The sequence below is a fragment of the Centrocercus urophasianus genome, unplaced genomic scaffold, assembly GCF_019232065.1.
Source record: "Centrocercus urophasianus isolate 14NV4802_14NV808 unplaced genomic scaffold, USGS_Curo_1.0 seq_20, whole genome shotgun sequence".
Lineage (NCBI taxonomy): Eukaryota > Metazoa > Chordata > Aves > Galliformes > Phasianidae > Centrocercus > Centrocercus urophasianus.
The window spans coordinates 19,870,642-19,882,908 of NW_024884756.1; the positions used below are offsets into that span (position 1 = coordinate 19,870,642).

Consider the following 12,267-nt stretch of genomic DNA (forward strand, 5'->3'; position numbering starts at 1 on the left):
GATCTTCAGATAATGTAACTAATCAAGATTAAAGAAATAGTGTTGGTTTAATGTTTTTTTGTTTTTGTTTTTGTTTTTGTTTTTTATTTAAAGAAAGAAGTATGGTTAGAATGACATAACCATGTTTCACACACAAAAGTTGCTCCACCAGAGCAGGTGGTAACAGTGCTATCTTCAAGCAATAAACTGCTTCAACTTTGAAGAATAAAAGCTGTATGGGTCAAACTGAATGTTTGCAAAGCCTATTTCTTGGCTCTTCACAAGGATCAAAACTGATACTTAGGGAAAAGCATAAGATTATAGCACACACATAGAATAATTACTTTAGCTATGATCTCAACAGTTCTTAGCTCAGATAATTCCACAGTGAAAATTACTTCTATGTACTTCATAGGCCTAAATAAGCTTTCTTGATCAAGAATTGGTTATTCATTATTTCAACTCTTGTAAACTTTGAGCAGTGACTTACCTTAACCACGTGTTAACTGGAGAATTGTTTGTTTGTTGTAAACTTCCACTTTCTGGCTTTTATCCTTTCTCATTCTTTCACCGAAAGAGGCATTGATCACCAGTCCCGATTCAGTCTGTTTGTGCCATGCATGTCTTCATGTACAATAAGTGGTTCACAAGAAATCACAAGGGTGATTTCTCATATCATGGTATTTGTTGTGGCATGGATGTACAGCACAGTTTTTAGGTGAGGCTTTTCCTTGTTTGAGGGAAGCTAACAATTGCGTGTTTCTAAGGCAAATAATGAAAGAAGGCTATTTTCTATAATGAGCGACTTGTAGGATACATTTGTCTCCTTCCAAGATCAACAGTTTATGAGAGATAGTTCCACGTAATGGTTCTAAATTGCTATGTATCTAGTTGAACTGGAACTTGCTAAGTCATATTTAGTCACAGCTGTGATCATCTGATTCAAAGATGGTCTTTTCATCTAGCCAGTGAACAAAATATTTAAAAACTTAAGGTTATGGTATGTACGTTGCTCGGTTTACTGTGATAGTTGTTCATTAGCTCCAACTTAGAATAAGGACATCCCTTTGACTAATATGTACCACCTTCACATAAGAGTTTTCAATCAATTTTTCTGATGGAAATTTCTGTTGACCCTATTTCATGCAGGAATTGCATGAAGGTGATTATTCACCTTCTGAAATCCTTTAAGGACAAGGATGTCATGTGCTTATATGTCGAATGTTTTGCACAACTCCAGGTGGATGGCATCAGTTGATCTCTTATCCAATCCTGTAATGGCATTACAGAAGGTCACTAAATTTGTCAGGCATGATTTGCCCTTAGTGAAGCCATGTCGGCTGTCACCAATCACCTTTGTTTTTCATGTGCCTTAATATAGTTTTCGGGAGGGTCTGCTCCATGAATTTGCCAAGCACTGAGGTGAGACTGACCGACCTGTGCTTACATGTTAGAGTTCACTTGTGAAAAAACATTTTGCTAGCAGAATGTGAGGCCTAGCAGGCAAAAAATGGAAAAAAGAGGGTGCTTTGCACAAGCTACTAACATTGCTCTGGTTTTCTCGTCTCTTTTTGCTCCCCATCCAACAAACTGAATATGATAGGTAATCTGGCCATAATTTGTACTCTTCTCTTTTTAAAAATAGTATTTCCACTGTAGTGAATGACTATACTGAAGGTTAGTGTACAGCATCAGTTGAAGGAAGGCCATGTGCTTATCTGCATGATCACTTTTGCATAGAAATGTTGCTAGCTGTCCAGAAATCTGGAACATGGAGAATGCTTTTACTTCAAATATTTTTTCTGGTCTTATTTGCAATTAAACAGCCTAAATTTTTTTCTGCTGATTCATTACTGATTTAATTTGTATTTCAATATTAAAGTGAATTATGCTTCTTTAACTGTCTTTAAATGAACTACCTTTGTGGTGTTATTTTTAGATGAGTCTTTTGATAACTTCTTAATGGTACATTAAAACTTAATGAATGCTGAGTAACAATGGAATCACTTTGAAAGCACATGTGGTATCTGTATTAATACTGAATGAATGCATAATGATCAGTAAAATTTGCGTGATTTCCACATGAATCAACAGTGATGAGCCACTTAGCGGTTCACTCAATTACATCATGTTTAATTTATGTAGCATTATTTGGACATTATGTTTAAAATGTCTTTAGTAAATCATTGAGACTCTAATTGAGTCTTCATTCCAGTGAGAAATTACACTGTAAATATTCAGTTTTTTACTCAACAGTTAATTTGTTGAAGCCTGTTTGCAAAGGGTCAAAATTTGATATATTCTATTATCTCTGAAAAATGGAATCCCAATATGAAAACAAATTACAGTACCTGTTAGATTACTTCTTTTTCCTTAGTTATGCAGCAACTGGACACTGGAAAAGTATTCACTCTCTGAACTCTGGAAATAATGGCAATACCTCAGTTGTTCTATATGATTACTGCCACTACCGTGGCATATCACCTTCATTCAGCAGACTCAGAGTTCACTCCTCTTGGGAGGCCCTTCTAGTACATCCCTTACTCAGTCTGCATATAGAGTACAGCAAGGTAGACCAAGAGCTTTGGGAGTGTGATCATACCAGCAGACAAAGAGGGAAGGAATGTACAGAAAATGTAGATGCTGTCTTTCAACTTTTCTCTCAGTATCTGTCTGAGCTTATATATGGCGTCCTGTGCAGGACAAGGAAAAAAAAACAAGAAGTATTCCCACTGTTTTGATTACCAGCCTCTACAGAGAAATTTAATCTTTTCTCATTTCCAAAGCATTATAAAAGTGGGAGGATCCAAAACCTCACTTCATTTCTCCTGCTTTACGCTGCAATGGACTGAACATGGGCAGTTGCTGCCCAGGCCCTGCAGTGAAGGTTCAGTACAAGGCCAGTGGCAAAAAGACTGTCTGCAGCTGTAGTCCTTCACTGCAGTCTTCCACAGTACTGCTGAAGCAACAGATTTTGCAGCTATACAGGCCTGAGACTTACCAGAGGATGCCATGCAAGGCTCCATCTTTACAGACAAGGGATGTACAGACATCTAATCCCCAAGAGAAAAACAAAGAAACAAACAAAAAGACAACCAAGTAAATAATCTTTGTAAGGGAAAAGTGTAAGAAAAATAATCACCTAATCATGCTTCAAACTTCCGTAGGAACAGTAACCCCCTGCTTGGCTTTCATATTTTCCTGTCAAGTACTTATATAGAAGAGAAGCTTCTGAGACACCATTTTAGTGGATCTATGCTTGAACTGGCTTTGCAGGTAATCCAAGACAGGTCTGTAGATATTCATTTACAGAGAAAGGCTGGGGTTGCCTATTTTACTCAGCTCAGTTAAACAATGATCTGAATGTGTCTGATTTTTGGCAAAGGTAGCCTAGGCCTCCCACTACTCCAGAAGGAATCTTGCACTCTATTCTCCCAGGCTACTCCTCACAAGTATTTCAGGCCAATAAGTTTTTATTAAGAGCTATTGTGTTTTTAACGTTCTCCCTCACTCAGCTCTTCAATACTAAGCTTGAGAGGTCAGTTCTCAGTTCTGAGAGGTGCCTCACCAAGGAAGACTGGTGGAAAGAGAACAGGGTTTGGAGACAAAGTCCTATCAGCTATTTACAAACAAGTCCATCACTGTATTTCTAGCTTCTGCAAACTTCCTACACTAGCTGCTAGTATTAGGCACTGCATCCAGTTGATTCATTTATAGAGAATTTATCATTTGTGAATACATGAAGCTATCATTTTAATCTGGTGGTCTTTTCGATTTATTATGAGATAATCTGATAACTGGAAAGGCATCTAACAAACAGCTGACCAACAGCTTTGTTAGAAGAAGTGTGGACAAAACTTCATAATGATAACGATCGTAACAATAGCTGTTCTCATTTCTCCGGATTGCTGAAAAATGCAAATTCAGACCTTTAATAGTTGCTGTTCAAGCTTTCATTTCTGACAGCAAAGTGAAAGAGAAAAAAAAAATCTTTCCATCCAGGAAGATGTAAAAGAGGCTATCAGCTCCTTTAAAAAAACATCGCTTCATTTTGTTGGAAGAATTTAATAAATTAAGTCTAAGAGAGAAAAAATACTTATGGAGAACCTTTTCATTTTGCTTTAAAATGTCTTTTTTTTTTTCATTTATGTTGATCACTTCAATGATTCTGTTCTCATGGTTTGGGAATTTTATGCTGTGCTAATTTAATTCAACATGCAATATTTAATTTGAATTGAATAAAATACTGGCTAGTCAGCTAACTATGATGAAAAAATACACATACAGCTTAAACAGAAAGTGTTTGAAATATACAAAAAAATCTGTAATACACTTCAGTATACACCTAATAGATTTTAATGGTATAATTATTTCTGATTTGTTATGTAGTTATATATAGTTTAGAGACTGCTGTGTAAGAATGTATTTGAAAATAAAACGTAATGAGGGTGTAATACCATATTCATTGGAAAAACATTAATATAAAAAATGTTACAAGAAAATGATGGAATGTATGCCTTTGACTACATGGTGACTTCACAAACATACTTCACAGCAAATTAGATTTCCTTGACTGGTGTTGTGGTTACAATGATATAATTCATGTTTCATAACTCTGAAGAAATAATGAAGGCATTGTAACCAGAAATGTGTCAATTTGAATAAATTTATTATGAATTGCTTTGGTTTTAAAAGCTCCCAATATGTTGCAATAGAAGCCTACATCCTTGCTTGAGAGGCAGCCAAACTATCTGTAGAAAATGGGTTTTTAATGTCTTAACAAATTACTTAGTGGTAAATTTTCCTTTCAAATAAGCAAAAGGAGAAATGTTCTGTAAATGCTATCCTAATAAAAGAGATTGGAATATATGTTTCTTTTAAAGCCACTTTGAAAGAAGACTGGTGTCATACTTAGATGGTAAATTCTTGTTGCTCATGGAAACTCAAAATATTGTGGAAACTGTACACCCATTTTTGCCTGAATCTAAGTTGCAATGAAGCAAAACAGCCCATGCAAAAAGTAACCCTATTCACTGATTGCATTACATTTGTGCTGAATGCAGTAACAATGGGCTACTTCCAGATATACTGAAAAATAGCTTATCCCACTAAAATCATGCAGGCTCACAGAATGTAAATAAGAATCTAGGCAAGGTACCTAACATGCACCACGTTTAAGGACTGTTCTGAAAGTAATGCCTCCTGTTTTACTATGTTTGCTCACAACATAATATCTCCTGTTTTATTATGTTGGCAGATGTTGATGGTGGTATGGCAACAGAGGTTGAACCTTTCCACCAATACTCTATTACATTTTATGTGACCCATGTAGCAGAGGGGCAGTCTGACAAAATGGCATCTGACGTGGAAGTATGTATGAAGCAAAGGTGTGTCAATGAATTCTTCCATGCAGAAAAAATGGCACCCACTGACATTCACTGATGCTTGCTGTACATTTCTGGAGACCAAACAGTAGATGTGAGTACAGTGAGGTGGTGTGCGGTGTGTTTCAACGGCAGTGTCAGTGACATGAAAGACAAACCACATTCCAGATGGGCAAGCAGATTTTTATGAGTACAGAACGCAGGCTTTTGTTCATCACTGCTGGAAATGCACAGATAATAGGGGAGACTATGTTGGAAAATAGTGTTTTGTAGCTGAGAATTTGCTCTATCAAATAGTGTTATTGTGCTCTTTGTAACTGTTTTAGTTTCCATGGAAATAAGTAGGAGGCATTACTTTCGGAGTAACGTATATATGTTTGAATGATTTGGACATTTTAGTGACACAATCTGGCTTTTCTGATTTCTTGGCCAGAGGCCTGTAAAATTTTTCTATTTGCAATGTTAACATTAGTACTATTAAAAAAAAAAAAAAAAAAAAATGGCTTTTAAAATAGAGTGGCTACTGAACAACTCCAGAGCACTGCAGCTCAGTGCAGAATCACCTTTTAGACTAGCCTTAGAGATTACTGTCAGGAGTACTGAAGTATTAATATATTTTGCCTTCTTTATTTTTAGAAAGAAGAAACCTTTATAGTTATAAAGGAGGATGGCCTGATTGCTAGAGTACTAATTTTGGACTTGCAGTTTGCATTCCTTGCTCAGCCACAAATTCCACTAGATCTTTTGAAAGTCACTTAGCAAATTAATTGCACTGTCAGATTTGAGTTACCTAAGTCAGGAGGGAGTTCTCCCTAGTTTTCCAGTGTAGTCACAGGATACAAAAAGTTCTTCTGGAATGGCTGTCAACACTAAGAGCCATAGTTGCTTTTAGTTGAACTCTGGAGTTCTGTGTCTCTCCCTGTGTTAAATCACCTCACTGCTCTGGTATCATGTATAAAGTCAGATACTCTAAATACCTACTTACTGCTAGTTTTTAAAGACATTCGGGCACATAAAGGTGCAAATGCTTACACACCTGAATGAAGGGAAAAAATGCACTAAAATGTTAGGTGTACTGATTTTGTTATAATTATGTTCATAATAAGTGATGAGATTGTTGTTGTTACATAGTGTTCCTAAATTTTGCATGAATAACTTTTTAATGTAAAAACTTCCAATTACTCAGCACAATGCTTTTAAAACATGAACAGCAGGTTTCTTTTTAAAGGTTTATTCCATACTATACTCCCTGAACATAGATTTCTTGGAAAAACTTTTGAGACAGAGCAAATACCATTTCTTTGTGTTAATGTTGGGGGATTTATTCATCACAAAGAGTCCTAAATGCCCTATCAGGTGATGTATTAAGATAGTGGCAGATACTATCCAATATTTGCAGTACCAGGAATCCCAGCTGGTCAGATAAATGTTTGTTTGTTTTACTTTCTGTTATTTGGGAGCGGTGTAATTTCTGCATAGTTAAAGTCCAGCCAAGCTTTCTATTCCAGAGCCCATTTTCAAAGCATTTTAAATTGCATAAGCACAGGTATGTTGATTTAATATTGCTTTTGCTGTGTTAGGACTGGTGCAAATTTGTGGGTGCAAATCTGGGCTATGTCATTCTAATGACTTGAAGAAAAAAATTTTGAAGAAAAAAATCAGTAGAATTTCATTTCGTTTCATAAGTTCATAGACAACCTATATTGTAAGCTGCATGTTGGAGAAGCAGAGAAGAAACAATGTAAGTAAAATTTAGGCACCTAAACACAAGTGTCTGCTGCCATATTTAGTGTCCAAGAATAGCTAAAACACATACTGGGCTGTCACATATGACAGCAGATGAACACGAAACCCATCTCTCCCTAGGACAAGGTAGAATAGGTATTTAAATTAGTAGAAGTTTGCATTTAGGTAGATGAGTCACTGTACATCATTTTTTTTTCAAAAATACATAATTCATTTTGACTATATATTTCTTGTACCAAACTTGTACTTTGATAGCAGAATTTAAATACTAACCTATGTGAGTCTGACCATATATATATATATTATTTTGCCCCAAATAGCTCCTCATCTCCCTTTCCCCTCATGCGTATCAGAAGGTAAGCTTTTGTACTATTGCTTCAGAGTCCTTGGCAGCAACTCACAAATGGCTGGGATTTAGGAGTGGTGTGGTTGCATGTAAAAAGGTCTCCTTTTAGCACTACATTCCTTGGTGGTTTGGTTTTGTTTTGTTTGTTTTACTTAATGCTTGCATTTTGTTTCCCCATCTACATAATGACTACTGTTAAAGGATCTTTAATCTGATCTCCCAACATGTCACCTCACCTGAATTTCTGTGCTCCGGATTAACACAAATGGTCTCAGATAGCATAGTAACATGCAGCCTTCCTTCTGTAGTGAATATGTTTACGTACAACATTCTGAAGATACATATGGCCAGAAATTGGGTTCTCTCTTTGTATAAGGTATTCTACAAAAGAGGATACAAAAAGTATCAGTAATACTCTACTGATGTGAAATACTACTTTTAAAATTTAACTACATATTTTCTCTGCTATGCGATACTTAAAGTTGTTCACTGTTCACTGTATTTATTCCAGAGGCACTAAGAAAACATTAGTTATCCCACGGATATAGATAAGGGAATAATAGGAGCAGAGAAATGTATTCAAATAAAACTGTTTCTTCCACTGCGATACTGTAATTACGAGCATTTGGCAGTGTCATTAGTTCCCTGACACTTGACAATTCTCTTCCACAAATAACCATGGCAGTATATTATGCAGTTCATCCATTCATAACTACCCAAAAGACTACACGTAGCCTACTGGGTTCAGACCCGTTAGATGAAGGTTTAGTCAACGTAATCCATCCACATGCAACATTCACCTGGATCTTTCACGGTTCTAATTGGAATGGAACTTTGTGCCCTAAAGATTTTCAAGGTTGGCCAGTGCAAATCACATCAGCTAGTGTACAGTCTATTATAGATGCTGCTGAATGATTGTTTTCATACAACTTTAGACTGAGGGAGCAGAAGCCGGTATATCATTTTGTCTGACCTGCATCTGACAGCCCCTGCATAACACCCAGTCATACCTATATCAAACCTCATTTTTTGCATTTAGCTACAAAGATCTATTTCTAAAATCATGAGATCTCATTTCATTTTGATTGATCATCCTCAAAACCCTGCCATGAATTTAATTCTGTTCATGTGTTGCTGTTTAAGGTGACATTCCAGAAGGGAGATGTTCTGGTCTGAGGTCAAAGCTGTCACAGGAAATCACAGAACTTGCTATTGAAAAAGCAAACACTGTTGTCAAAGCTAGAGGTAAAATCCACCCGTAAGCTCTTACAAAAGTACTCTTAAGTATTCATACTTTTCAATAGAGAAAAATCCCAAGCCCAAACTAAGTAACAAGACACAGCACAAATCTGCTTCTAGATAGAAGTGTAGAAGGAGAACATTAAGTCAGGGGAAGCATTACTGTGCTGTGGTTTGTGCAAGCATGCATAGAGGAGGGAGGTTTCAGATTAGTTTGAATAGCAGCTTCTGGAAACTACTGGGCTCGGCATTACTGATTTAATCCCTTGGAACCTTTTCCTTATCTGCAATGAAAGATACACATTTTAGCAGTAATTCTAAACCTAACATTCGATGTCAGCTATAACAACAGACAAAACTCCTACAAAACATTCAACCACAGATAAACTTTCAAAGAGTTATGCATGACTGCCAAAAAGTTGACTACTGATATCTCCAAGTGTTTACGGGATAAATTTGGCTCTCTTGAAGTACTGCCCAAACAGATGGGCCAGTCGTCAAAGCTAAAAATGAGCTTCCAAAGACCTCAAGAAGGTGCAATGACACCACCACAGTTCCTGATGTCAGGACCACAAGGAAGAAAACTTAATGTGTATTCAGCATATTCTGAGTGCATTGATACAATGAAGTCACAAAAATTACAGATGGAGCTTGTAGAGGAAACACTACACTGGGAGATAAGACTTGAGCATGGTCATAGCCTTGTATTGGGAAAATAAAACTACTTACGTTGGTTCAACCTAGTCGGTTCAGTAGAAACAATTCTTTGCTATTGGTACTGTGACAGAAGATGGTGTAAAGGAGTGGTACTGTTTTTCTATGCAGAACCATCTTTAAGACACTATAGTCACGTTTTTTAGACAAGTTTAAAAAAAAAGCAGACAAAATACTTTGATTAAAACAAGGGATAATATGTGGAAGGGGGAAGTAAAAAAATCCTTCACAATTTTTAGAGATAATCACCAGATAGTTTGGATTTTTCAAACTTTGTCAGTAATACCTGTGAAAGCTTACTGTAATTAAAGGTGTAATTTTATCACATTAATCAAGTGCTGTGGTTCTAAATAGCATATGGGCTTTTGAGAACTGAAGAGCTTGATTTTCTGAAAGTGGGGTGCATACTGAATAGCTTGAATCTGTTTTTCAGGATGTATTTTTAATTTTACTTGAGAAACACCTGGATCTCACTAGGATAATAAAAAACTGACATTTTTTTAGAGAGAAAACAAACCTACTGAGTTGAAGATTGAAGAATGCCCAGAAATTAGGCTTTGAGGAAATGTATGTCTTAGCTTCTGCAGTAGAATAGCCCTCATTCTAAGTATGAAAAAGTAGACTAGGCAGCTTAGGTATGTTCATGACAAAAATGAAGCCAATTCACACAGTTCAAGAAGTATTCTGGTGCTAGGACTTAGCAGAAATCTGCTAGCCTTTTATTACCAGCACTAGTAATTGTTCGTCAATTACTGGGTTTGTTCTTGTTCAAAGAGAGAATTAAAATGTTACTCTCAAACAGAGTGCAGGTCAAATGCTCTCAGATCTCTTCAGTCAAACTCTGGCAATATCTCTTATTCTTACAGTTGTTCAAAAGGAGAAAGTAAGTCAGAAAAAACTAGTCCCACATTCTCATCTACACAATGCTTCCTATGCTACGCTGAAGCAATCCCTTAGGTCTTCCTGTGCCTCAGCTTTGTGATGACTGCGTTGTCTTGTTTGTGCACAGAAAGCAGAAGGCACAAGGATGGTCTACAAGAAGAATTTAAGAATTCTTAAATTACTACATTCAAATGAAATTATAACAGCATTTCATTTTTAAAAAAATCTTTTTATACAAGGGGCTCTTTTGCTGCTGTGACTCATTAGAAACCTAGCAAAGTTATTTTGAAGCAAGTAAATATTTATTTGATAATATTCTAATTGTGTTGTTCTATTTGCTTTCCATTTAAAAATAATTACGAGATGAAGCCTAAAGCACAAAAATCTACCATGTACCTCAATTTGTAGCTACAAAATAAATTGTCCAAATAGGCCGAAAACCTCAAAACATACTTTCCTTCCATGGTTGAACTTTTTAAATCCTGATAGCTGCTTGAAGGGCTCTTATCTCTTCCTGAGCCCAGTTTTCCAACCAGAACACACACACAGTTGTCCTTCCTCCTAATCTTCTGAAGAAAGTGAAGCTTTGTATGCCACATACATATTTACAAGTGAATCAGTTAGACAGAATTAGTCTGGCCTGTGCAAATGTATAAAAAGATAGCCCTTTGGAAGCAACAAACAAATCAAATCAATCATCTGACAGTGTAAAATTCCGGATCTGTTTGCCAGTCTCTGTATATAAGAATTCTCCATCAACTCACACTTGCACTTCTGCTGTCAGCAGAACACAGAATGAACTGTTCTCAAGACAAGGGATCCTTAGTTTCATTGAAAAAAAAATATCCTGCAAAATCATCTGCAACTCAGCTAAAACGAAAACTGTGATTATTGCTTCTATTTCAGGAAAAAAAAAAAGATATCATCTTTCTCCAATTCAAAATTTTGGCTTCTGCGTGGGAATTTCTTCAGTGGGCTCAGGAAAACAGAAAAACATGTTTATCCCAAAGCACTCTCTATTCTCATCAGTCAGATGTCAGCTCTGCTTCTGAGCGAGTTAAGGAAAATCAGGTTTCTACATACAGCTGTTTCTGCCAGGGCTTGAGCCCGACCTCTGAATTATTTTACCTTTCTATCCTATTCAATGGCTTATGTGATTTTACACATTCCGCTTCATGCTGTGAAACTGTTCTCCACGCAGCGAGGGGGTATTTTTATTGAGTAATAGGATGAACGCTGATAAGAACAGCCGTGGAGCTGGTTGGTATGGTTGGTATCGCGTGTAGCTGAAGCAGAGCCGGAGCTTCCTCACGAGGAGCAAACATTCCCGCTCTGCTCCGGGGAAGCTGAGGCCGAACGCGCGCCCTCGGCCCAGCTGGGAACGCAGCTTTTCCCCAAGCCGCCTGCTCGGCTTTAAGGTAACGGCTTCATTTCCCAGCTTCGCTCACTCCGGATTTCTGCGAGGCGTAATCGTGAATTCCGGACCTCACAGAGGGATCGGGCAGCTCGGTTAATGACCTGCAAGGCACTGAGAACGCTGCCGGGACAGGCTGCCCGCAGACGGCAGCAGCGGCGGGTCCCACCGCGGCACGAGGGGCGGCCGAGGTGCCACAGACACCGATGGAGGAAGCGTTACTCAGCGACCAGGCGCGGAGGCCGAGCCCCGCGGCGGGCGGTACCCCGCGCCGTCGCCGCCGTCGGGCGCCGCTCGGCAGCACGCCGCCCCCTCCCGCAGCGACGGCCCGTCCCGATGCCCTGAGGGGGGCAGCTGACACGAGGGCCGCGCACCTGCCCGCGCCGCCCGGTCCCGCCGCCAAGGAGGAGGCGGCCGGGAGGGCGCGGGTCACCGCCTCCTCCCCCTGCCCGCCGCGGCGCGGAGCCGGCGGCCGCCCGCCCCCGCCGCCGCCCGCGCACGTGTTTGCCGGGGAAGGCGCTCGGTACGGCTCGCCGCCCGGGCGGCGCTTACCCCCCTCTCCT

General features: G+C 38.6%; 1 protein-coding gene across 1 annotated transcript in view; it reads left to right on the forward strand.

The window, feature by feature from the left end:
* Window positions 1-11,910: 11,910 nt before the first annotated feature.
* The window catches only part of GRB14 (growth factor receptor bound protein 14), a 66,765-nt gene continuing 66,408 nt past the window's right edge, over window positions 11,911-12,267 (forward strand). Inside the window, exon 1 of the mRNA XM_042822392.1 lies at window positions 11,911-12,227. Coding sequence (XP_042678326.1) covers window positions 11,911-12,227 — 317 coding nt within the window. The remainder of the gene's footprint in view (window positions 12,228-12,267) is intronic.